Here is a 27,967-nt window from a genome sequence, read left to right on the forward strand (position 1 = left end):
TGTTTGGCCCATCCCTAGTCACTGGTGATGTCAGTCAATTCCCACCCAATATCAGTTAGTGCCAGATTGTCCGCTGCACTATTGCAGTTCCACTAGAAGTAGCGGATCATCGCCATTACTAGTATAAAAAAAAAAATGAATAAAATATAAATTCCAGTATATATCTCATAGTTTGTAGGCGCCAAACCAATCAATATACACTTATTGGGATTTGCTTTTGCTAAAGACATGTAGCAGAATACATTTTAGTCAAAACTTAAGAAATTTGATTTTTTTTATTGGATGTTTTATAGCAGAAAATACAAAATATTTTTTTTTTTCAAAATTTTTGGTCTTTATTATATAAAATAAAAACCACAAAGGTGATTGAATTCCACCAAAAGAAAGCTCTATGTGTGTGATATAAATGTCATATGTGTACAGTGTTGCATGACCACACAATTACCAGTTAAAGTAGCGCAGTGTTGAATAGCAAAAAATGTCCTGGTTGTGAAGGTTGGAAAATGGTTACATAACAAGGAGAAAATATTTTATTATTAATTCTTCTCAGGAGACATTCCTATACATCCGATTTATTACACTTCTAATATCTCTATCAGATCACTCGCCGTCATTTATAGGACAAGATTACCAGAGGATCCCCCAGATGAAGATCTGTCCCCCCCCCCCCCATAAAGATCTGCCCCTCCCCCACACATATTGTTAATAATAGACTATAAATGATAAGAATGATAGAATGTCTCCAAATACAGAACAGGAAGTGATTGGAAGATGCGATTATCTCAGCGCACTCCTGACTCCGCCCACCAATCTCCAATCTTCATTCATCAGAGAGGGGGAGGGGAGAGCCGATTCCGGAATATTCTCTAGACTCCCTTCGCTTTCAGCTCATCCCGCACACGGTTCAGATAATCCGGATCCGGGTAACCGAAACTACCAGAGGAAAAGAATCGACTGTTCAATACTCATCAATTACCTCCTCTGTATATACATACCCCCCTCCCCCAATATACACCCCCACCCTCTGTATATACATACCCCCCCTCCCCCATATATAATCCACACCCCCACCCTCTAAATATACATACACCCCCATATATAACCTCCCCACCCTCTGTATATACATACCCCACTACACCCATATATAACCTCCCCACCCTCTGTATATACATACACCCCCCTCCCCCCATATATAACCCCCTCACCCCATCCTCTGCATGTACATACCCCCCTCCCTGTATATAACCTCCCCACCCTCTGTATATACATATACCCCCCTCCCCCCCATATATAACCACCCCAACCCATCCTCTGCATATACATACCCCCCTCCCTGTATATACCCCCCCCCCACCCTCTGTATATACATATCCCCATCCCCGTATACACCCCCACCCCACTCCACCCTCTGTATATACATACACCCCCTCCTCCCCCCCATATATAACCCCCACCCTCTGTATATACATACCCCCTCCCCCCCATATATAACCCCCCACCCCACCCTCTGTATATACATACACCCCTACCCCCATATATAACCCCCCACCCCACTCTCTGTATATACATACACCCCTCCCTCCATATATAACCCCCCCCACCCCACCCTCTGCATATACATACCCCCTCCCTGTATATAACCACCCCACCCTCTGTATATAAATACTACACCTCCTCCCCCATATATAACACACGTACACACCCCCCCTTCATATAACATTTATCCCCCCACCCTGTATAGAACACATATACCCCCTGTAGACAGGTGCAGTCAATAGTGTCTGGTTGCACCAGACAGTGTCATCAGGTGTTAGGCCCCTTTTAGGGAGCGCCCTTCTGCAGTGATGTCAAGGGTGAGTCAGGTAGGGAGGAGCACAGACACCTTTTAGGGCACCTATGTGGATGTAACCAGTCTGGCATATGTAGGCCCTGGATAGGGCAGGAGGCCAGAGAGGAGTAGACCTACAGCCAGCTGTAGACATTCTGTCCCTTATGGGGGTGGGGAAGGGGAAAATTGCAAAAAGCCCTTTAGGCCGGGCCAAGAGTTCCCTGTATGAGGGTGCATCCCTGGAGGGTCCCAGGAGAGGAGTAACTATGGAGGAGGTGTCCACAGAGAGCCCAGTCCTGTGAGTACTATAAGGATGATGGCTGCTGAGGTGCTGCACATGCTTTCACTTGTGACTACTGCGAACCGTCCACTAAATGTGATTGGCTGTGTAATGTCAAGTGACTCCGTATGTCGATGTGACCTGGCTGTAATGCCATTTCCTGAGTACCATCTGTAAGGGGAACAACTCTTCTTCTATGTGTGGACGTTCCTTCCTTTGGGCATATGAAGGTCTATGGCCGGGAATGTTGTGTGGAGGCCTCAAGGTGGTGGAGGGTTCCGCCTCAGCAGGAATGTATATGTATATAACACACATACACCCCCCCTGTATATAACACACATACACCCCCCCCCTGTATATAACACACATACACCCCCCCCCCTCTGTATGTAACACACATACACCCCCCCTGTATATAACACACATACACCCCCCCCCTGTATATAACACACATACACCCCCCCCTCTGTATGTAACACACATACACCCCCCCTGTATATAACACACATACACCCCCCCCCCTGTATATAACACACATACACCCCCCCTCTGTATATAACACTCATACACACCCCCCTCTGTATATAACACACATACACCCCCCTCTGTATATAACACACATACACCCCCCTCTGTATATAACACACATACACCCCCCCTCTGTATATAACACACATACACCCCCCCTCTGTATATAACACACATACACCCCCCCCCTCTGTATATAACACCCATACACCCCCCCCTGTATATAACACCCATACACCCCCCCTCTGTATATAACACACATACACCCCCCCCCTCTGTATATAACACCCATACACCCCCCCCTGTATATAACACACATACACCCCCCCCCCCTCTGTATGTAACACACATACACCCCCCTGTATATAACACACATACACCCCCCCTGTATATAACACACATACACCCCCCCCTCTGTATGTAACACACATACACCCCCCCTGTATATAACACACATACACCCCCCTCTGTATGTAACACACATACACCCCCCCTGTATATAACACACATACACCTCCCCCTGTATATAACACACATACACCCCCCTCTGTATATAACACACATACACCCCCCCTGTATATAACACACATACACCCCCCCTCTGTATATAACACACATACACCCCCCCTGTATATAACACACATACACCTCCCCCTGTATATAACACACATACACCCCCCCTCTGTATATAACACACATACACCCCCCCTGTATATAACACACATACACCCCCTCTGTATATAACACACATACACCCCCCCCCCCCCCCGTCTATGATATATATTTATCTCACCAATGTGGGCCCCCGGTCATACTGGTTTTATGGTGGATATCATTCCAGGTGACGGTGTCGGTGGCGCCGGTTGTGCGGGAATCTCCCACAGTGAAGATCAGTCGCTGGTCAAAGGCTTTTCTCAGCAGGCGCAGGATGTCCCTCCCCTCCTTGTTATCCGGTAAATAAGCCCGACGTCTGGTACCTGAGAAATGTCTTCCGGGACGAGGATGATTCTCCTGGATAATGAGATAATGGGAGTCATGAGATTGGAGGAGGGAGTGCTGCACACCTCCTGTATTCAGACATCAGCCTGTGTATAGCAGACTGACAGCAAAAAACATAACTAATCCAAGCGATAATACCCCAGCAAGGGAGGAGAACCGGAGATATTCCGGATGTTGGTGGTATAAAAAGGCCGTACAGCCAGAGAGGAGATTCTGAATAATCACAACTGATGATAAAAATTACAATGTAACAAAATGAGTATAAAATATTCAGAGATTTCCTGCAGAATGTTTATCATTGCTATACACAGATTTTACTTTCTAATTATTGGAGAGGAATGGAAAGTGACCGGATGGCTCTGAGCACTGGGCGTCTGAGGTGCGTTCTTCATGCGCTTAGACTGGAGGAATAAAATAAGTAACTGGATCTCCATGTCCAGATCCTGAGATCCATGGAAGATGGGAAGATTACTGTCACCCCACCTTCCTATTAACGGTATGGCAATGAATGGACACCGATAACATTCACAATGTAAGGTCTCTTCTACCCCGGGGAGGACACAGGAGATCCTCATCTCCGTACACACAGATAACATTCATAATGTAAAGCTCCTTCTACCCCGGGGAGGACACAGGAGCTCCTCATCTCCGTACACACGGATAACATTCACAATGTAAGGTCTCTTCTACCCCGGGGAGGACACAGGAGCTCCTCATCTCCATACACATGGATAACATTCACAATGTAAGGTCTCTTCTACCCCGGGGAGGACACAGGAGCTCCTCATCTCCGTACACACGGATAACATTCACAATGTAAAGCCCCTTCTACCCCAGGGAGGACACAGGAGCTCCTCATCTCCGTACACACAGATAACATTCACAATGTAAGGTCTCTTCTACCCCGGGGAGGACACAGGAGCTCCTCATCTCCGTACACACGGATAACATTCACAATGTAAAGCCCCTTCTACCCCGGGGAGGACACAGGAGCTCCTCATCTCCGTACACACGGATAACATTCACAATGTAAGGTCTCTTCTACCCCGGGGAGGACACAGGAGCTCCTCATCTCCGTACACACAGATAACATTCATAATGTAAAGCCCCTTCTACCCCGGGGAGAACACAGGAGCTCCTCATCTCTGTACACACCGATATCATTCACAATGTAAAGCCCCTTCTACCCCAGGGAGGACACAGGAACTCCTCATCTCCATACACACAGATAACATTCACAATGTAAAGCCCCTTCTACCCCAGGCAGGACATAGGAGCTCCTCATCTCTGTACACATGGATAACATTCACAATGTAAAGTCCCTTCTACCCTGGGGAGGACACAGGACAGGAGCTCCTCATCTCCGTACACCCAGATAACATTCACAATGTAAAGCCCCTTCTACCCCGGGGAGGACACAGGAGATCCTCATCTCCATACACACCAATGACATTCACAATGTAAAGCCCCTTCCACCCTGGGGAGGACACAGGAGATCCTCATCTCCGTACACACGGATAACATTCACAATGTAAAGCCCCTTCTACCCCGGGGAGGACACAGGAGCTCCTCATCTCCATACACATGGATAACATTCACAATGTAAAGCCCCTCCTACCCCAGGGAGGACACAGGACAGGAGCTCCTCATCTCCGTACACACAGAGAATGACGCACCGCATTCACAGATATAAATAGGAAGCTTGGACCTCCAAGGTAAAGGCTGACCACACACATTACAATCTGTTTAGTTAATTTTGTGGTGGACATACACAGTGAAATTCTGAAACTAGGGGATTGTTAAGGTGCAAATAGAAACAGTATTATAATTCTCGGTAAAAGAAATAAAAAAAAACACAATTTTTTAGTATAAAACATATAATAAAACCAACATAATAATATCGACACTATATCTATCATGGTCACTCCTGTGATGTGTTACTAACAATACAGTCATGGTCCGAATATCCCTCCTTTTTCTGTGTAGAAAAGAAGAGAAGAAAGCATTCAGTACAGTTGCCTTCTCTGCGTCCTCTGTAACCATCCTTCCTTCATTGTCTTTTATGTGGGCAACGTGCTCTGATTTCGCTTTTCCACTGTTAATATATTTAAAAACAATTCTTGGGATTTTTTTTTTTACTTTCCTCTGCTATGTTTCTCTCATAGTCTTTTTTTTAGCCGGCCTGATTGCATTCCTACACTTTCCTATTGCATTCCTTGTAGCGTTGGAATGCTGACAATGACCCCTCCGCTTTATATTTTTTTAAATCCCATTTTTTACCTCTTTAATTTGACTTTTTATGTTACAGTCTAGCCACCCAGGTTTAACCTTCATTCTTTTATATTTATTAAAATTATCAAAAGGCTGCGCTAGATTGACATAAATGGCTCATATATCAAATGATCCCATGGATATCTCATATCTCAAATAATCACTGAGAACAAGCTGCTAGCACATGTATGTAGGATTACTAGCATAAGATAACAATGACAGAGAGAAGTGCAAGCTATAAATAAATAAAAGTCCAAAATCTAATAAGATTAAAACTTCAAACATAGAAGCAAATGCAAGGGTTGATCTGGTAGAGATCCAGAAAGAGCCACCACACCGAACACACTGCCTCTTACCCCAAATAGTGGACCTACTGTGAAGAAGGTCAAAATGGCATGATAATATCCTCAGCAATTGGAGCCCGAAAACTCCATTCATTACTCAGAGATCCCTCTCAAATAGCCAAGAATCCTCTTCGTTCTAGTCCACCAAAGCCTCTGGACTAGGATGAAGAGGATTCTTGGCCATTTGAGAGGGATCTCTGAGGAATGAATGGAGTTTGGGGCTCCAATCGCTAAGGGTATTATCATACCGTTATGACCTTCTTCACAGCAGGTCCACCATTTGGGGTGAGAGGTAGTGTGTTCGGTTTTGGTGGTGGCTCTTTCTGGATCTCTACCTGATCAACCCTCGCATTCGCTTATACGTTTGAAGTTTTAATCTTCTATATATATTACCCATTGGAATACACTGTGTGATACCTTTATTTAATATGTTCCTAAAGCCTTCCTTTTTTTCCTCTGTGTTCAATGTTTCTTGGATTTGCTCCCATTTATTAATCTTGTAGTATGGAGCGCAGTTTACAAAAGTTTGTTCTTTTGAAATTTAGTGTTCTTGTACTGCCCTCGCGCCTCCTCTTTCTATGATTTATGCTGAATGTAATTATCCTGTGATCTCTAGTTCCCAAGTTGTCCAGAATTTCGACATCTGTGACCAGATCTGAGTCATTTTGTAATTAACAGGTCTAGCAATGCATTTCTTTCTTTCCACCAATTGGGTCATGAAGTTGTCCTGTAAGACATTAAAGAAGTGACGGTCCTTCAACGAGTGAGCTGTCCCCTCTGCCCAGTCAATATCTGGATAGTTGAAGTCCCCCATTATGATGAGCCTGCCTTGCCTCACTGTGATAGGAGATGCAACTCTTCCTCTTCCTTCAAGTTAGGGACCCCGTAAGATACCCCCACTATAAAGTTCCCACTTGCTTTGGAGTTCCACCCACACGGACTCCACCTTCCCCCTTGCCCCATCTGCAATATCATTCCTCTCTTTCATTCGTAAATCATTTTTGATATATAGGCACACCCCTTTCCCTCTTCTACCCTTCCTGTCCCTCTCATACAAGAAATACCCCTGGATATTTGCAAGCCAGTCATGTGAGCTGTCAAACCATGTTTCTGTTATTCCCACAAAGTCTAAATCCTCCTCACGTAACAGCAGCTTCAGTTTCTACATTTTGTTAGCTAGGCTCCTGGCATTTGTGTACATACCTAAGTTTTGTGGGGGGTGCATATTATTTTTACATCTCCAGAAAATCCACCACTTTCACTGCTGAGGACATATCAGGAGAATCCAATCCTGTCAGTCCTGAGGACTTCTCAGGAGAATCCAATCCCGTTAGTGTTGAGGACATATCAGGAGAATGCAATCCCATTAGCGCTGAGGACATCAAGAGAATCTAACGCAGTCACTGCTGAGGACATCAAGAGAATCCAACGCAGTCATTGCTGAGGACATCAAGAAAATCAAACGCAGTCACTGCTGAGGACATCAAGAGAATCCAACGCAGTCATTGCTGAGGACATCACGAGAATCCAACGCAGTCATTGCTGAGGACATCACGAGAATCCAACGCAGTCATTGCTGAGGACATCAAGAGAATCAAACGCAGTCACTGCTGAGGACATCAAGAGAATCCAACGCAGTCATTGCTGAGGACATCACGAGAATCCAACGCAGTCATTGCTGAGGACATCACGAGAATCCAACGCAGTCATTGCTGAGGACATCAAGAGAATCAAACGCAGTCACTGCTGAGGACATCAAGAGAATCCAACGCAGTCACTGCTGAGGACATCAAGAGAATCCAATGCAGTCACTGCTGAGGACATCCAGAGAATCCAACGCAGTCACTGCTGAGGACATCCAGAGAATCCAACCATGTCACTGCTGAAGAAATCTCAGGAGAATCAAACCATGTCACTGCTGAGGACATCTCAAGAGAATCCAACCCTGTCACTGCTTAGGACTTCTCAGGAGAATTCTATCTGTCATTAATTCTGTGGTCGGCACTCACCTTCTGGATGCCTCCTGGGATGTCATAGTTGATCTCTATGGTTCCACATCCAGGATAACCCGGTAAGGAGTTTCTGTGTCTTGTCTCATTCATAGTTCCATCTGGCTGGTTTCCTCTGACTGTTCCATAGGAGACTCCACATATTGGACACACGGGTTTATGGGCCATGGCTTGTTTAAGACATCCCTTACAGTATGCATGCTTACACTTCTCTAATATCACCTTATCTTCTATCTCACACAGGCAGATAGGACATGTGTCTGGCTCATCTTCTTTCTGTGCAGCAGCTGAGGAACTGCTGGTGTCCAATGGATCACATGAGGTAGCTCCTGTCTGGCCTCTTCCTGGATTCTGGCTGCCATTGAGTTTCTCAACAGCAAAAGCGACATGGAGTGGATGGCCAATGAGGAGCACAGTGCCTCTGGAATATTCCATCACAATGTCTATTCCCGCCATGATCAGCTGTTTCTGCACTATACCGACTCTTTCCTCCTGGAATTTTGACTTCACACAAATTTCTTTTCTTTCAATATTGAAGAATGTTTTCTGCAGAAGAGTGATGAAGCTGTGAGAAGCGTGGGGTGAAAGGTCAAGGAGGGCATTCATAGTTCTGAAGGTGACAAGTGAGCTGCCATTTTTCCTACATTCTTTCATCTTCACATTGTACTTCTTCTCAATGTCAGAGATCTGCCTTTGCTTTAATTTCTTCAAGATATCAATGTGTCTGACATCTACTGGGATCTCGGTCCTTATGTCATGACCACTTGGGGAAATTCTGACAGCCAACTGCTTCATCTTCAGTCTCTCTTCATTTCTGGACAACTGCCAGATCCTGGCAAGATCCTCACTTCCAATATCCTGAACTTTCACAGGCATGGTGAATTCTATATTATGATTCCTTCTTCCCAGAACTCTTCTCTGATCTGTGTGAAGGAAAAATAATCCATAAAGACCACAATCAGCTAAACGTGACCCAATGACAGGAGGTGATCAGGCTGTTCTACTGTCCCATTACTGAACATTTCTTCACTGACCCCCAATGTATCATCCTAGTTCTCCACTGACCCCCAAAGTACCATCATAGTTCTCCACTGCCTCCCAAAGTACCATCATAGTTCTCCACTGCCTCCCAAAGTATCATCATAGTTCTCCACTGACCCCCAAAGTATCATTATAGTTCTCAACTGACCCCCAATGTATCATCATAATTCTCCACTGACCCCCAAAGTATCATAATAGTTCTCCACTGACCCCCAATGTTGTATCATAGTTTTCCACTGACCCTCAAAGTATTATAATAGTTCTCCACTGACCCCCAAAGTTTTATAATAGTTCTCCACTGCCCCCCAAGTATCATCCTAGTTCTCCACTGACCCTCAAAGTATCATCATAGTTCTCCACTGACCAGTGACCACCAATATATCATCATAGTTCTCTACTAACCCCAAAAGGATCATCATTGTTCTCCACTGACCCCCAAAGTACCATCATAGTTCTCCACTGACCCCCAAAGTATCAAAATAGTTCTCCACTGACCCCCAAAGTATCATCATAGTTCTCCGCTGACCCCCAATATATTATCATAGATCTTCACAGATCCCCGATGTATCATCATAGTTCTCCACTGCCCCCAAAGTTTTATCATAGTTATCCACTGCCCCCCAAAGTATCATCCTAGTTCTCCACTGACCCCCAATATATCATCCTAGTTCTCCACTGACCCCCAAAGTATCATCACAGTTCTCCGCCAACCCCCAATATATTATCATTGTTCTCCACTGACCCCCAAAGTACCATCATTATTCTCCACTGACCCCCAAAGTATCAAAATAGTTCTCCACTGACCCCCAAAGTATCATCATAGTTCTCCGCTGACCCCCAATATATTATCATAGATCTTCACAGATCCCCAATGTATCATCATAGTTCTCCACTGCCCCCCAAAGTTTTACCATAGTTATCCACTGCCCCCCAAAGTATCATCCTAGTTCTCCACTGACCCCAAATATATCATCCTAGTTCTCCACTGACCCCCCAATGTATCATCATAGTTCTCCACCGACCTCCAAAGTATCATCACAGTTCTCCGCCGACCCCCAATATATTATCATAGTTCTCCACTGCCCCCCAAAGTGTCATCATAGTTCTCCACTGCCCCCCAAAGTGTCATCATAGTTCTCCACTGCCCCCCAAAGTTTTATAATAGTCCTCCACTGCCCCCCAAAGTATCATCCTAGTTCTCAACTGACCCTCAAAGTATCATCATAATTCTCCACTGCCCCCAAAGTATCATCATAATTCTCCACTGACCCCCAAAGTATCATTATAGTTCTCCACTGACCCCCAAAGTATCATTATAGTTCTCCACTGACCCACAATGTATCATCATAGTTCTCTACTAACCCCAAAAGTACCATCATTGTTCTCCACTGACCCTCAAAGTATTATCCTAGTTCTCCACTGACCCACAAAATTTCATCATAGTTCTGAACTGATCCACAAAGTACCATCACAGCTCCGACCCCCAAAGTATCATTATAGTCTCCACTTATCCCCAATGTATCATCATACTGTAGTTCTCCATTGACCCCCAATGTATCATCATAGTTCTCCATTTACCCCCCCCCCCCCAATGTATCATCATAGTTCTCCACTGATCCCCAATGTATCAGAACACCCCTCCACTTGTAGATTCCCCCTAACTGTTCCACACTGACCCCCAATGTATCACCATAGTCTCCACTGACCACCAATGTATCAACATAGTCTCCACTGACCTCTAATGTATCAGAACACTCCTCCACTTGAAGATTCCCCCTAATTGTTCCACATGGCCACACTCAACCAGCTGGGGCTCTACACTGAAATGGTAACCTTGGAACTGAACTATGAACTAGTTCCCAGTCCTGGCACTCAGCACAGGTCCCTACATCGGCCACACATATGCACAATTGTGGGTCCTAGACCCTCCTTACTCCACCCCCTGATCCACATCCATGACAACTACCCACATGCCTGGAGCACACTCCAGAGAGAGAGGATTCTATAAGTATGGGAAAGCAAATGAGCTTCAGCTGAGAGAGTGCCATCTCCCATAGCATGGGGTGAGATTGTGTTCTGGGAGAACTGTGGCCCTGTGATCCCAGGAAGATGTTTCTGCCTGCCAGGGGGGAAGCTCCTTTATAAAGAGCCAGCCAGGACCTTGCTTGGAAAGTGAACAATGAGGACATGGTGTGGTAGCCTGCCCTGTGCTTTAGGGTGCCACTGGAGAGAACGTTGTTGGACGTAAGTCTATATCCAGAAGACCAGTTCCTTGTGTGCAAGAGCCTGCTGCCTGTTGCCCATGGTAACAGTGAGTTCTGGTTGTGCCTGCAGAGGGTGCTAAAGAGCATGTGCAGTCTGTTGCTTTTTTTTTCCTATGGCCACATGGATAAAATTACAGATTAGTGTCAATAGGAGGAAATAACACAGTGGATAAAATTCCAGGGCACTGGAAGATGTGGGGGGTGTGATGAAGGTAATGAGTTTCTGCTGGGGCAGCCAATAGAGTAATTACAGAGGCTGACAATAACTGTTTGCTGTAAAGTAGGGCTGACCCCAGATGTGAGGCCAGCAGGCTGGGAGAGACTTACCTCTGTACAATGTGCTGTACATTGGGGAGCCAAGGGGTGAAGCTGAAGGAGCAAACAAAGTTAATTGCTGACAATGAAAACCTGGGTGTGACGCTTATTGCTGTTAAGGGATTAGTTCACCTTTTGGGAGAAAAATAAATAAATAAATGCAGATATTTTTGCAGGGAAAAAAAAGTGCATTTATTATTCTTTCTCTCAGGAACCTGGAAAGCATTGCACCCATGATCAGTGTATGGGGGGGGGGGGGGGGGGGGGTTAATTCACAATCAGATTTCACATGACACAAGAGAACATAATCCTTTACATCTTTCCCATAGAAAGGCAACCAAAAGGTACGGTCGAGAAGATCTACGGTTTTCCTAATTCCGGGGTGGGTGGGTGGGGGGGTTCAGCCAGGGCGGTTTACCTGGGAGCACCATTTAGAGGGGCACAGACAGGGTGGGCACCACCATAACGCAGCCTAGGCAGACGCCTTAGGGTGACAGCAAGGGGGGGATAGAGAGTGGTTGGGGATTTTGGTTTTTAAAATACCTATCCCCCCCAGCAGGCAAACTTAAACTTCTACACTGCACCTGGTAGGAGAGAGGGTGCAGCGTGGGGTAGGAGAGAGGGTGCAGCGTGGAGGTTTTAGTTTACCTGTTGTTTAGCTGCTGTCACAGAGAAAGCATTGAGAACCGATCCAAGCATGCAGAGTGTTGGGTGGATCCCAAGTGTGTGCAGGCACTGAGCACCATGCTAGGTGGGGTGGAAGGGGGGTGGTCAGGCCGGGGCTACCAGGGGTGCCGACGGAGCAGGAGGTCAGGGTGGAGGAGACTACCCGCTGGTTGCTGCAGCTACCTCCACCACCAGAAATCCTGCTGGAGATATTCTCCTGCCAGCGCAGGACACAGCTAACCCTCCTGTCCCTGGTGCTGCAGGACTTCTGAGAAGTGGGGTGATTGTGTGTGTATTGGGGGAGGAGTGTATCTGATAACAATAGATAACCCTTGACCAAACCGTCTCCAAACTTTTTAAACAAAGGGCCAGTTTATGGCCCTTAAAGCGGAGTTCCGGGCACAAAATCGATATTTTTTTTTGTGCCAGTCCGCTTCTTCACCTTCACCTGAAAAGGAATTGGATAGTTAGGTTTTTTTTTTTTTTAAACTCACCTTGTAATTGAAGATCGAAAATACTCACCTCAATGTACTTCCTCCCTCTGTGCCGCGGCTCCACCGTCACGTCCTCCTTCGCGATGATTCCTGGAAGCTGAACGTCATCGCTCCCAGGAATCAATGCGACGGCACTGGCCCGCTCGTCACTTCCGGGGCGACGCCGCATTCCTCCACAGCTTCTGGACATGCCCAGAAGCTGTTTAGCAGGGGAATGCGGCGCGGCGCCGGAATTGACGAGAGGAGCCGGTGCAGGCGCATTCTGGGAGAAGAGGATGCGGAAGAAGACGCGGAAGAGGATCGCGCCGGCTTCAGCTGCCCACAAGAGTGATGGAAACGCTGTGGAAGAAATTTTATAAGTAAGTATTTCTTCTTGCAGGTAAGTGCGAACCGGGACAGATCAAAGGCTAGCCATTGTGGAATGTGCTAGCCCTGACTGTCCCGGGGGTATGTTTATTGAAAAATGCTTTCTGTGCCTGGAACTCCGCTTTAAGACTTTAGGGAGTCCGGACTGTGGCCAGCGGGAGTGAAAATTTTCCTGGCAACAGTGGGAGAAAACATCACCACATTTGATGTTATGGGGAGGAATAGTGCCCCATCATTGTTATCATTGGGAGGAATAGTGCCCCACTATTGGTGTCATTGTGAAGAATAGTGTCCCTTCGTTGGTATCATTGGGAGGAATAGTGCCCGATCGTTGGTATCATTGGAAGGAATAGTACCCCATCATTGGTATCATTGAGAGGAATAGTGCCCCGTTGTTGGTATCATTGGGAGGAATAGTGCCCCGTTATTGGTGTCATTGGGAGGAATAGTGTCCCATCATTGGTATCATTGGGAGGAATAGTGCCCCGTTATTGGTATCATTGGGAGGAATAGTGCCCCATCGTTGGTATCATTGGGAGGAATAGTGCCCCATCGTTGGTATCATTGAGAGGAATAGTGCCCCGTTGTTGGTATCATTGGGAGGAATAGTGCCCCGTTATTGGTGTCATTGGGAGGAATAGTGTCCCATCGTTGGTATCATTGGGAGGAATAGTGCCCCATCGTTGGTATCATTGGGAGGAATAGTGCCCCATCGTTGGTATCATTGGAAGGAATAGTGCCCCATCGTTGGTATCATTGAGAGGAATAGTGCCCCATCATTGGTATCATTGAGAGGAATAGTGCCCCATCATTGGTATCATTGAGAGGAATAGTGCCCCGTTGTTGGTATCATTGAGAGGAATAGTCCCCCGTTGTTGGTATCATTGGGAGGAATAGTGCCCCGTTGTTGGTATTATTGGGAGGAATAGGGCCCCATCATTGGTATCATTGAGAGGAATAGTGCCACATTGTTGGTATTATTGCTAAGAATAGTGCCCCATTTTTGGAATTATTGCTAGGAATAGTGCCCCATTGTTGGAATTATTGCTAGGAATAGTGCCCCATTGTTGGTATCATTGGGAGGAATAGTGCCCCATTGTTGGTATCATTGGGAGGAATAGTGCCACATCATTGGTATCATTGGGAGGAATAGTGTCCCATTGTTGGTATTATTGCTAGGAATAGTGCCCCATCGTTGGTATAATTGAGAGGAATAGTGCCCCATCGTTGGTATCATTGGGAGGAATAGTGCCCCATCGTTGGTATCATTGGGAGGAATAGTGCCCCATTGTTGGTATCATTGCTAGGAATAGTGCCCCACTGTTGGTATCATTGGGAGGAATAGTGCCCCATTTTTGGTATCATTGGGAGGAATAGTGCCCTATTGTTAGTGTCAGTGGGCAGAATAGTGTCTCATATCAGTGGGAGGAATAGTGTCCCAGAAACCAAAGAAAGGAAAGCAAAGGGCCACATCCGGCCCCTGGGCTGCAGTTTGGAGACCCCTGCTTGACTATTGAAAGGGTCCATAATGCTGTGGACAGAGTTCCTTTTTCCCCACCCAACTGATGAGAGCCATTGCAAGCCAAAGACTGGGACTGACCTTGATTTAGACCTATACTCTACATAATTACCTTGGCCCTCTGGCTGACCTTTATTAGGCTTGTTGTGACCACACTCCTGCCTACTGACCTTCTACCTCACTGATCTGCTGCTGGCCATGGCCTGTCTGGCTTTACAGTCACTGCTCAGGGATCTTCTGGCTGGATCCTACCAACCAATCTGCAGACCTGGCTGCCTATAGTCACCGTGCTGTGCCACAACCTCTAAGATCTGCTGCAGTGACCCAACTGCTATCTAAGTAGGACAAACTTTCAAAGGAACTGAAAGCTCCAAGGAGGTGCTGTTGTCCAAGCACTTTGCATAATCTCAATATCCTGTGTACGCCATGTTCCTTCATACTGGGCATTGCTGCTGCACTCAACAAGGACTCCTATGGCTGCCTGCTGGTTTTCTATAAAGTATAGTCATTATCTTCTGTGTATAGGTGTCCAACATCCTGCGGGACCAGTGACACCACTACTTTACCTGGATTCCAGAACAACCAATCAGATTCCAGCTTTCAATCCTCTAGTACAGATGACACATGAAAAGATAAGATCTAATTATTTTTTCTATAATATATGTGATATGTCATATCAGGCAGTGGACATGATTGTTACACTATAGTGTTGGCATCATGCAGGGTGGCAGATAATGGGACTCACCATCCTGATTCTGGAAGAAGGCGCAGTATGTCTGTCCATCCAGCCTGACCACTGCACACTCTCCTCTGTCTGAATGCCATCCGGATCCAAAATATGTCTTTATCTTCACCGATAAATCTCTCTCTGAAGGTGAAGTCCTCACCAGGATGGGGTGTCCCCTGTCCATCAATTTCTCTCCTCTACCCTGGGCAAGATGTTCCTTCCCCCCAATATCATATCCTGGAGTCCACAATGTAACTGTCTGTCCATCCCTCTGCCTCCCCACTGTCTGTCCATCCCTCTGCCTCCCCACTGTCTGTCCATTTCTCTGCCTCCCCACTGTCTGTCCATCCCTCTGCCTTTCCACTGTCTGTCCATCCCTATGACCCCCCACTGCCTGTCCATCCCTCTGCCTCCCCACTGTCTGTCCATCCCTCTGCCTTTCCACTGTCTGTCCATCCCTATGACCCCCCACTGCCTGTCCATCCCTATGACCCCCCACTGTCTGTCCATCCCTCTGCCCCATGGCTGTCTGTCCAACCCTCTGTCTCCCCACTGTCTGTCCATCCCTATGCCCCATGGCTGTCTGTCCAACCCTATGACTCCCCACTGTCTGTCCAACCCTCTACCTCCCCTCTGTCTGTCCATCCCTATGACCCCCGGCTGTCTGTCCATCCCTCTGCCTCATCACTGTCTGGCCATCCCTTTGACCTCCCACTGTCTGTCCAACCCTCTGGCTCCCCACTGTCTGTCCAGCCCTCTTTCTCCCCTCTGTCTGTCCATCCCTATGACCCCCTGCTGTCTGTCTAATCCTTTGCCTCATCGCTGTCTGTCCATCCCTTTGACCCCCCATTGTCTGTCTATCCCTATGAATCCCTGCTGTCTGTCTATCCCTCGGCCTCATCGCTGTCTGTCCATGCCTTTGACCTCCCACTGTCTGTCCAACCCTTTGACCCCCCATTGTCTGTCCAATCATATGACCCCCCCATTGTCTGTCCATACCTATGACCTCCCACTGACTGTCCATCTCTCATCAGAAATAAAGGTGTAGGCATGACACCAATTTGGGGTTGTCTCACACCTCTCTTACTAGACATTAGATCTGCTTTAAAATGTTGCTCCTGTGCCAAGCTGTCCTCCTTTCTCTCCTCTCTGTGCCAGGATTGCCTTCTCTCTATCCTCTCTGTGACAGGCAGCCCTCCTCCCTATCCTTTCTGTGCCAGGCTGCCCTCCTCTCTATCCTCTCTGTGCCAGGCTGCCCTCTTCTCTATCCTCTCTGTGCCAGGCTGCCCTCCTCTCTATCCTCGTTGTGACAGGCAGCCCTCCTCCCTATCCTTTCTGTGCCAGGCTGCCCTCCTCTCTATCTTCTCTGTGCCAGGCTGCCCTCTTCTCTATTCTCTCTGTGCCAGGCTTCCCTCCTCTCTATCCTCTCTGTGCCAGGCTGTCCTCCTCTCTATCCTCTCTGTGCCAGGCTGCCCTCCTCCCTATCCTCTCTGTGCCAGGCTGTCCTCCTCTCTATCCTCTCTGTGCCAGGCTGCCCTCCTCTCTCTGTGCCAGGCTGTCCTCCTCTCTGTGCCAGGATGTCCACTTCTCTGTGCCAGGCTGTCCTCCTCTCTGTGCCAGGCTGCCCTCCTTTCTATCCTTTCTGTGACAGACTATCCTCTCCCTGTGCCAGGCTGTCCTCCTCTCTATCCTCTGTGTCAGGCTTTCCTCCTCTCTGTCCTCTCTGTGCCAGGCTGCCCTCCTCTCTCTGTGCCAGGCTGTCCTCCTCTCTATCCTCTGTGCCAGGCTGTCCTTCTCTCTGTCAGGCTTCCCTCCTCTCTGTGCCAGGCTGTCCTCCTCCCTGTGCCAGGCTGCCCACCTCTCTATTCTCTCTGTGCCAGGCTGCCCTCTTCTCTATCCTTTCTGTGCCAGGCTGCCCTCCTCTCTATCCTCGTTGTGACAGGCAGCCCTCCTCCCTATCCTTTCTGTGCCAGGCTGCCCTCCTCTCTATCTTCTCTGTGCCAGGCTGCCCTCTTCTCTATCCTCTCTGTGCCAGGCTGTCCTCCTCTCTATCCTCTCTGTGCCAGGCTGCCCTCCTCCCTATCCTCTCTGTGCCAGGCTGTCCTCCTCTCTATCCTCTCTGTGCCAGGCTGCCCTCCTCTCTCTGTGCCAGGCTGTCCTCCTCTCTGTGCCAGGCTGCCCTCCTCTCTGTTTTCTCTGTGCCAGGCTGCCCTCCTCTCTATCCTCTCTGTGCCAGACTGCCCTCCTCTCTCTGTGCCAGGCTGTCCTCCTCTCTATCCTCTCTGGGCCAGGCTACCCTCCTGTCTATCCTCTCTGTGCCAGGCTGCCCTCCTCTCTATCCATTTGTGCCAGGCTTCTTTCCTCTCTATACTCTCTGTGTCAGGCTGCACTCCTCTATGTACCAGGCTGTCCTACTTACTATCCTCTCTGTGCCAGGCTGCCCTCCTCTCTCTGTGCCAGGCTGTTCTCCTCTCTGTGCCAGGCTGCCCTCCTCTCTGTCGGCCTTGCTTTACGCTTTACTTTCTGTTTCCAGTAAAGGGAGGGGTTGGAGGAGGAGAAGAGAAACAGAAACTAAATTCCTCCTCCAAGTCCCCGAGTCACCCGAACTTCCTGCACACCCGGATCACCCGAACTGAGCACGGTGAGTGACCCGCTACCCCCACCCTAAAATCACCCTGATTATCACCCCCACAGTGTACAGAGCCCCCCTGATTATCACCCCCAGAGTGTACAGAGCCCTGATCTCTCCTCCCCCTCTCTGATACATTGTATTACTTTCTATATAATACAGGAAATGTTTTGTTGATGTTTTTGTTTCTAAAAGTTTATTAATATTTATAAATATAATCCCAGAGAACTTCTATTATTATTATTATTATTATTATTATATAGGGGGGTGGTCTCTGTATACATCAAGGTAAAAATAAAGGCAAAACTTTATTTGTAATTTTTTTGCATGTGGGAATGCAGAGCATAGAAATGTGCTGCGCTATGGAAACACCCGCATTTATTAGTATCACCCCCACCCCCCCTCCCCCCACACACTTACACCCCCCCACACACACAGACACCCCCACATACACACACACACCGCCCCACACACACAGACACCCCCCAACACCCCCCCCCACATACACACACTCACACATACACCCCCCCCCCCCACACACACACCCCCCCACACACACACACACAGCCCCCCCACACACACCACACACCCACACACCCCCCCCCCCCACACACACACAGACACCCCACAGACACACCCCCACACACCCTCCCCCCACACACCCCACACCCCCACATACACACACACAGACCCCCCCCCCCACACACACACCCCCCCACGCACACAGCCACCCCCACACACACACACCCCACACCCCCCCTCCCACACACACCCTTCACTGCCCCCCCCCCCCACTCACACACACACCATCTTCCACCCCTCTTTTAGTTCAAGTAAGTCCCAGGTGTGGCCCCCCCTTCCCATTGTCCTCCATTCAGCTCTTAGTGACAGAAGGATTATCAATGGTTCCTGGTCACCAGTGGTGGTGGCCATAGAACATGGCGTCCCCGCGGTGTCCTAGTAACACATTCCTGAGTATCCGCGTGTGGTGTCACACAATAATGTTCTGGTTGCTGATTAACCCTTTATCTTCAGCCTCACCTTGACTCTGATCACAGATTAGTCTAATTTGCTGATAAACACTTTATTCCCATAGCAACCGCTGCAGTGACAGAAATCACCCAAACTGCCAGGTGATCAAAGCTTTGTCAGATCTCTACAATGACCCAAATTCTCTTCTCCAATCACACAGCGGGGTCCTGGAGGTTCAGACCCCTTCACATACACAGATACCAGAGCCGGACCTCCGACTCCATTCCTTCCTGAGGAGCTCTCAGGCGTTAGGTGGTGTGGTGGAGCCAATGATGGAGTCCATGGACACCCAATGGCAGCATCAACTATGGTGGTGCAGAGAATGCAGAGGAGCACAGACCTGACATCAATCATCATCGGGGGCATGTGTGGGAACTCCATGACATATTTACACCCCTGGGGGCTCCTGGAACTCTGTCTGGTCCCAAGTGAGATGTTTGCTGAAAATCACAGAACCAATCCTCCGAAGTTTGGTGGTGATGGGACATTTCCTGGGGGTGAAGTTGTAATTTGGTCTCCCCAATTAAACATTGACCTGGTCCCATGGTGATGCAGACAGTGCCAGAGCACTGAACGGGACCGGTACACAGCCATTAAATATCGGCAACACACTGGGAACTCTGACAGTAAGCAGACATCAAAGAGCAATGGTGGCAGCACATGGGCAATACAATAGAGGTAAGGGTCGGGATAAGGGGTGGGCAGAAGGGTCACGGCCCTGTGTGCAGCATGTATTATAGGGATGGGGGCACAGCAAGCTCCTTCTATTATAAGGCTGACAGGAGTAGTGACAGCGCCTTCACTACTTCTGTCAGCCCAACGCTGGAAGTGGCAAACTGAGGAGGAGAGAGCTGGGAGGAGGTGGGGGCTGTGCTCTCTCTCTCCCTCTCCTCCTCATAGGTTTGCACATAATGAAGGGGTGGGGGGCAAATCTGGTATCTTTGCCCTGGGCACTGGATAATCTTGCCCCGCCACTGATAGAGGTGCAGTCATTGCCCGGCCCACATCCTCCGACCTTGCAGCCCACATCCTCCGACCTTGCAGCCCACATCCTCCGACCTTGCAGCCCACATCCTCCGACCTTGCAGCCGGCATCCTCCGACCTTGCAGACTGCATCCTCAGACGCTGACTCTGATCCTCACATTGCTGTGTACAGACTCTGACTCTGACCCTCACATTGCTGTGTACAGACGCTGACTCTGATCCTCACATTGCTGTGTACAGACGCTGACTCTGATCCTCACATTGCTGTGTACAGACGCTGACTCTGACCCTCACATTGCTGTGTACAGACGCTGACTCTGACCCTCACATTGCTGTGTACAGACGCTGACTCTGATCCTCACATTGCTGTGTACAGACGCTGACTCTGACCCTCACATTGCTGTGTACAGATGCTGACTCTGACCCTCACATTTCTGTGTACAGACGCTGACTCTGATCCTCACATTGCTGTGTACGGACGCTGACTCTGATCCTCACATTGCTGTGTACAGACGCTGACTCTGATCCTCACATTGCTGTGTACAGATGCTGACTCTGATCCTCACATTGCTGTGTACAGATGCTGACTCTGACCCTCACATTGCTGTGTACAGACGCTGACTCTGACCCTCACATTGCTGTGTACAGACACTGACTCTGATCCTCACATTGCTGTGTACAGACGCTGACTCTGATCCTCACATTGCTGTGTACAGACGCTGACTCTGATCCTCACATTGCTGTGTACAGACGCTGACTCTGACCCTCACATTGCTGTGTACAGACGCTGACTCTGACCCTCACATTGCTGTGTACAGACGCTGACTCTGACCCTCACATTGCTGTGTACAGACGCTGACTCTGACCCTCACATTGCTGTGTACAGACGCTGACTCTGATCCTCACATTGCTGTGTACAGACGCTGACTCTGATCCTCACATTGCTGTGTACAGACGCTGACTCTGATCCTCACATTGCTGTGTACAGACGCTGACTCTGACCCTCACATTGCTGTGTACAGACGTTGACTCTGACCCTCACATTGCTGTGTACAGACACTGACTCTGACCCTCACATTGCTGTGTACAGATGCTGACTCTGATCCTCACATTTCTGTGTACGGACACTGACTCTGATCCTCACATTGCTCTGTACAGATGCTGACTCTGATCCTCACATTTCTGTGTACGGACACTGACTCTGATCCTCACATTGCTGTGTACGGACGCTGACTCTGATCCTCACATTGCTGTGTACAGACACTGACTCTGATCCTCACATTGCTGTGTACAGATGCTGACTCTGATCCTCACATTGCTGTGTACGGACACTGACTCTGACCCTCACATTGCTGTGTACGGACACTGACTCTGATCCTCACATTGCTGTGTACAGACGCTGACTCTGATCCTCACATTGCTCTGTACAGATGCTGACTCTGATCCTCACATTTCTGTGTACGGACACTGACTCTGATCCTCACATTGCTGTGTACGGACGCTGACTCTGATCCTCACATTGCTGTGTACAGACACTGACTCTGATCCTCACATTGCTGTGTACAGATGCTGACTCTGATCCTCACATTGCTGTGTACGGACACTGACTCTGACCCTCACATTGCTGTGTACGGACACTGACTCTGATCCTCACATTGCTGTGTACGGACACTGACTCTGATCCTCACATTGCTGTGTACGGACGCTGACTCTGACCCTCACATTGCTGTGTACAGACACTGACTCTGATCCTCACATTGCTGTGTACAGATGCTGACTCTGATCCTCACATTGCTGTGTACAGACGTTGACTCTGACCCTCACATTGCTGTGTACAGACGCTGACTCTGATCCTCACATTTCTGTGTACGGACGCTGACTCTGATCCTCACATTGCTGTGTACGGACGCTGACTCTGATCCTCACATTGCTGTGTACGGACGCTGACTCTGATCCTCACATTGCTGTGTACGGACGCTGACTCTGATCCTCACATTGCTGTGTACAGACTCTGACTCTGACCCTCACATTGCTGTGTACAGACGTTGACTCTGATCCTCACATTGCTGTGTACAGATGCTGACTCTGATCCTCACATTGCTCTGTACAGACGCTGAGTTTGACACAGAGTCAGGACACAAGCCGGGATCAATACACAGCCAGGCAGCGAGGTACAGGAACATCAGACAGAAGCAGAGTCAGAATACAAGCCAAGGTCACAGCAGGCAGCCAGTAATCCAAGGACAGGTCAGGGGCAAGCTGAGTCATACACAGGTAAGAAGGTCAGGTGAGTCAAGGTTCAAGTAAAGCAGGAACTAGCTGGAGACCACTCAGCAACTCATCCTTGTCATAGTCCAGCTTCAATAGGTCGTTTGGCGCCAGTGCCTGTACGTGTGCGCATGTTTTCTCCACACGCTAAATACGTTTGCGCGAATGTAACAATGGCTGCTTTGCATTTTGCTTTCGATAAGAATAATGAACATGCACATAAGTATAAGCATGAGCCAGCCTTCTCCTTCCAACATGTACTGAGCTTCTCCTACAGTAACATCAACCCTAGCAGATAATTGGGTGAATATCATATGCAATTTAGAAGGATTGTGTCACCTGTATACAAAAACAGTTGAGTTCTGTCTGTGATACTTTTCTTTTATTTGCACTAACATCCAAGTTTTGGATACTTTTGGGGTGTACCCCTGTAACGGATCCCCAATACTCCGGCTGAGTATATCCATTGTAAGTCTCCCAAATCCCAAGTGATGTAGTGATTATAGCTCCTGGTTCCCCAAACATCACCCTAGACAAGTCTTTCTCAACTCTGGTCCTCAGGGCACACTAACAGTTCTGTGTGCGAGCACACGGGGATGGGGGCACTTTACTTTTTTTTTTATTATTATTATTAATTTAATTTATTTTATTTTTATTTTTTTATTTTTACACTTTCCCTTTAATTTTTTTTTTTTTGATCACTTTTATTCCTATTACAAGGAATGTAAACATCCCCTGTTATAGGAATAGTGAATGACAGGTCCTCTTTATAGGGAGATCTGGGGTGGGTCAATAAGACCTCAGATCTCTCCTACAGGCTAGAAAGCCTGAAATAAAGAAAAAAAAAAAACGATCTCAGCTGAATGCTGAGATCAATGCAGTTATAAAACTGCCAAGCCGGCGTAACGTCATCATGTTGCGCGTTACGCCCGGGCCTCCGAGTGTCATAGAGACTGCCGGGGACCATCTGGTCCTTGCAGTCTCTATTGTACACTTCTGCCCAGCGGCAGATTTCTTCTCGAGCCGGTAGAAGCACCGGAGGGCGGCAGGAGGGGAAGGGGATGTCCCCTCCCGCCACCTGTACGAAGGATCAAGTGGCTGTTCAGCCGCTATGGTTGTTCTTATGGTGAAGGGAATCGCCTGAAGAAAACAATGATATCTTAATGATGCCGGCAGCTGCACCCGTCATCAGATATCTCCACTTAAACCCCACAACACCATATGACGTCCAACCAGGGGAAGTGGTTAAAAAAAAGTATCATGGACAGAACTCAACTGTTTAGTTTGTAAGTACAGTGATCCTGTAAGTGCAGTGATCCTATGTATGGGGCACTATTTTGGGTTGTGGTCCCTTTAAGGGGCAATGTGGAGTTAACCTACCTGAGCTCCAGAGAGCGGGTGATGGGAGGGACACACCTGGCTGTGGGGATTGTTGAGCTTTGTCTGCAGGGAAATTCCTCCCCATGTGGGACTGGTTTACTTTGCCTGCAGGGAATGTCTGGGACTGGGACCGGTTTACTTTGCCTGCAGGCAGACGCCGGAGTCGGTGAGACATTTTCTCTTCTATTCTGTGCTGTGCTTACATTTTATTGGTGAAGAGAATTCCCGTTTCTTTGAAGTGACGTTTGCCGCCTTTTTGAAGAATAAAGAAGACTTTTTGTTGGGTTATGATGGCTTTCCATGTGATCGGGGTACACTTGCCATGGTTGCCTAACACCCCCAAATGTTACAGCTTGTGCTCGGGTGCGGGAAGATTGCAATGCAGCCATGAAAGCTGTTTAACCCTTTCACTGCCAGAGTCAGTTATGCATTTTATTTTTATTTTTTTTTGCAAACATGTTTAACCACTTCTGGACCAGAAGGTTTTACCCCCCCTTAATGACCAGGCCCTATTTTGCGATTCGGCACTGCTATAGTTTAACTGACAATTGTGCGGTCGTGCGATGCTGTACCCAAATAAAAAATGTATGTCCTTTCTTTCCCACAAATAGAGCTTTATTTTGGTGGTATTTGATCTCCTGTGCGATTTTTTTATTTTTTGTGCTATAAAAAAGAGCGACAATTCTAAAAAAAAAAAAAAAAAAAAAAAACAATATTTTTACTTTCTGCTATAAAACATTCCCAATAAGAAAAAATTTAAAAATAATTTTTTTTTCATAATTTTAGACCAATTTGTATTCTGCTACATATTTTTGTTTAAAAAAAAAAATCTAATTAAATGTATATTGATTGGTTTGCACAAAGTTATCGCATTTACAAACTAGGGGAAATATTTGTCATTTTTATTTATTTTTACTAGTAATGGCGGCGATCTGCGTTTTTTAGCGGGACTGCGTTAATGCGGCGGACAGATCGGACCCCTAACTGACATTTTTGATACCTTTTGGGGGACCAGTGACATTACTACAGTAATCAGTGCTAAGAATATGCACTGTCACTGTACTAATGACACTGACGGGGAAGGGGCTAACACCAGGTGTGATCAAAGGGTTAAGGTGGCCCTAGGACAGTGATGGGGAACCTTGGCACCCCAGATGTTTTGGAACTACATTTCCCATGATGCTCAACTGCACTGCAGAGTGCGTGAGCATCATGGGAAATGTAGTTCCAGAACATCTGGGGTGCCAAGGTTCGCCATCACTGCCCTAGGGAGTGTTTACTAACTGTGTGGGGGATGGGCTTATTTAGGAACACAGGATCTCTGTGTTCATTACTGACAGAACAGCGGTGTGCTGTGTTTACAATGGCAGACCGCTGATCTGTCTCCACTGGGAGCGATCACAGGTGCCTGGTGGCAATCGCGGCTGCTGGACCTGCTGATTGGCTCCTCCCGTGGCGAATGTACACGTGCCCGCGATGCGACGTACAGGTATGTTGTTTCACAGGACAGTGCTGACCTGCTGCAGTAAAACAATGGCGGGCGGTTGTTTAAGTGCTTAAAAAAATCATTTTCGGCCTGAAGATTACACAAAACCTCCAAACATTACAGGGGAAGACACCCCACAGCAGTGATGGTGAAGCCTGGCACCCCAGATGTTTTGGAGCTACATTTCCCATGATGCTCAACTACACTGCAGAGTGCATGGACATCATGGGAAAAAATGTAAAAAAAAAATGAAAAAACGTAGTTCCAAAATATCTGAAATGCCAAAGGTTCGCCATCATTGGCCTAGAAAATTAAATAGCGGTAGTTCCAATTTTTGACCTCACACGCTATAACTGCAATAAGGGCTGGGGAACACAAAATTTCAGTAAAAAACACGCTAAAGTGAATTTTAGGGCAAGCAAACGCAATAGACTACCCGAATTCTTGGTAAAATAAAAAAAAGACAAGGTTTCGCTGAGTAAATAGATACCCAACAGGTCCAACCTTAAATTTGCATGCGCCCGTGAAATGGCGATGAACTTTAGTACCTTATATTTCTCGATCGTTCATCAACAGACGCAGCTCTGCTTAATCATAGACTATAGGGTTATGCTCCTCCCTCTAGGGACAGGCACTAGGCGGATAAAGGCTCGTCCACGCCTATAGGGGCTGTCCCAGCTGGCATAAGCCCTCAGGCTCTGCTATACTCAGTTTGTTCTGCCTAGTGACAGGAATAGGATCTAGTTCCCTGCTCGGACTTCCCTCTTAGCTGTAACAGGGAAAGTTTTGTGTTTATTTTTTTTTATTTTTTCAGTTAGTTCCTGAGAACCAAGATCCAGAGGAACTACAAGCAACAGCCGGCTGTGGTTTTCGCACTGGATAGTATAGATCCTAAAGGTCTCCCAGCCTGGCCTGCGATCAGCGCCGTGACGCAGATGACCTGGAACGCCCTGAGTCGCAGCCTCCCCTTGGCTAACAGCACCCCCATCCTGGGTGGGAGGTGATCTGTTTCGGAGTGACCCCCACTACCACTGGAGGTCGCGGGCCCCTCCCTGGAATGGTCGGACGTTAGGGGCTCCCTCGGTTACCTGGCACCCCAGAAGCCGAACTGGCATACCCCTCTTCCCCCCCCCCCCCTTGTGGGTTTTCACCGTGGGGGGGGGGCGGTAATGCGGCCATTTTTTTGGCACTTATTTGAGGGGGATGGATCGTCAGGGGGGTGGGGGTCCTTGGATGGGGACCATTAGTTGCCTTTTGTTCTGGGACCCACTTTGGGGGTCCCGGAGACCGCATGGTGCGCATGGGGGGGGGGCCACCATTTTGCCATGGTTCATAACCTCTGTGTTCCCATTAGTTTGTATGGGCAGCCATTTTCTGGAATTCCTCATTGAGGATGTATAGCAGCCATTTTCTTGTGGTCGGGTGGCGGGACTGGCATACAGCACGTTTTTTCTATGTTTGGGGCAGAGTTGCTTCCTCTTCCTGCTCTTCTGTGTTACTTTCGTTTTGACACTGACCAGGACTGCACGTCTTTATCTGGGCTCTGATAAAGTTTCTGGGGGTCCCCTGTAGGTTTTCCTCTCCTGCTCTGCTATATTTATACATTGCTCAGGTTTTGGGGGTCCGCAGTAATAACGGGGAGACCATCCTTTTCGCGGTCCTAAAGGGACATTGCACAAAAAAAAACTGTTTTGGTTTTTTTTGTTTGAAAATGCAGTCCCAGGATAAAATATCACCTGCAGACCCCCGGAAATGACTGCGGGATCCTCCAGCTCACAGTTGCTGTACTAATGACACTGATGGGGAAGGGGCTAACACCAGGTGTGATCAAAGGGTTAAGGTGGCCCTAGGGCAGTGATGGCGAACCTTGGTCAAAAGATTGCGGTTTTTTCTGCAAAGCCTGATGTCAAAAGTGCAGTCAGCTTGTTCTGATGCTGCTAGCCGCAAACATCCTCCATCCTCCCCTCCATCTCCAGGATCTTCAGATTCTGACACTGATATGGTTGCCGGAGACCACCCTGAGGGGTCGGCGTCTTCACGTTCTGACGGTGAACCTCCTCCGCTGTCGCGCGAGAACGCGCCTTGGTAGAAAATCTGATAGTTTTTGTGCAGGAAACTCTTGAAATGGCTGATGAACGCACAGCGTCAGGTACACAGGTGTCTTTTGGCTCCCGCAAATATCGCAAATTGGGTAAAGTATTCCCTTGTCCTGATATGTTTCACTCTATTGTGGATGAACAATGGCGACACATTAAGCACATGCTGGTGGTGCCTAAGTGTTTTGCACGCCACTATCCCTTTGCCGCGGCGGTGGATACCAGGTGGATTCCCCGGTGGCCAGGTTGAATAAAGCGACTCTGGTGCCGGTGGAAGAGTCGCAGACCTTTTCAGATCCCGTGGATAGACAGGTGGAATCCTTATCCGGCCATGTACATGTGGTAATGGGTCACATGTTAAAAGCTAACTTTGTGAACGTTCTCATAGCACAGACTGCTACTGAATGGGTGAATTTGCTGAGGAGCAACTTGGAAACGAC

The 27,967-nt window shown here is 47.9% G+C and overlaps 2 protein-coding genes across 3 annotated transcripts in view; one reads left to right on the plus strand and one right to left on the minus strand.

Annotated features, from left to right (window-relative positions):
* Positions 1–570: 570 nt before the first annotated feature.
* On the minus strand, positions 571–15,960 carry LOC309558835 (E3 ubiquitin-protein ligase DTX3L-like). 2 transcript variants are annotated; one of them, XR_014225427.1, is made up of 5 exons: positions 15,670–15,960; positions 8,260–9,182; positions 3,430–3,647; positions 776–933; positions 571–590 (listed from the first exon to the last, which is right to left on the minus strand). XR_014225427.1 is itself a non-coding variant. In XM_082261918.1 (4 exons), exons 1-4 carry the CDS (start codon positions 15,833–15,835, stop codon positions 867–869), a joined length of 1,374 nt encoding a protein of 457 aa, XP_082118044.1. In that variant the 5' UTR covers positions 15,836–15,960; the 3' UTR covers positions 689–866. The 2 variants fall into 2 exon arrangements, 1 of the variants encoding a protein (XP_082118044.1); XM_082261918.1 differs by lacking the exon at positions 571–590 and having other exon boundaries at positions 689–933.
* Positions 15,961–18,182: 2,222 nt separating this feature from the next.
* Positions 18,183–27,967, plus strand: part of PARP9 (poly(ADP-ribose) polymerase family member 9) — a 144,781-nt gene continuing 134,996 nt past the window's right edge. Inside the window, exon 1 of the mRNA XM_082261816.1 lies at positions 18,183–18,292. The gene's annotated coding sequence lies outside the window, so the exon portion shown is untranslated. The remainder of the gene's footprint in view (positions 18,293–27,967) is intronic.

Source organism: Pelophylax lessonae (assembly GCF_965119305.1).
Source record: "Pelophylax lessonae genome assembly, chromosome: 6".
Taxonomy (NCBI): Eukaryota; Metazoa; Chordata; class Amphibia; order Anura; family Ranidae; genus Pelophylax; species Pelophylax lessonae.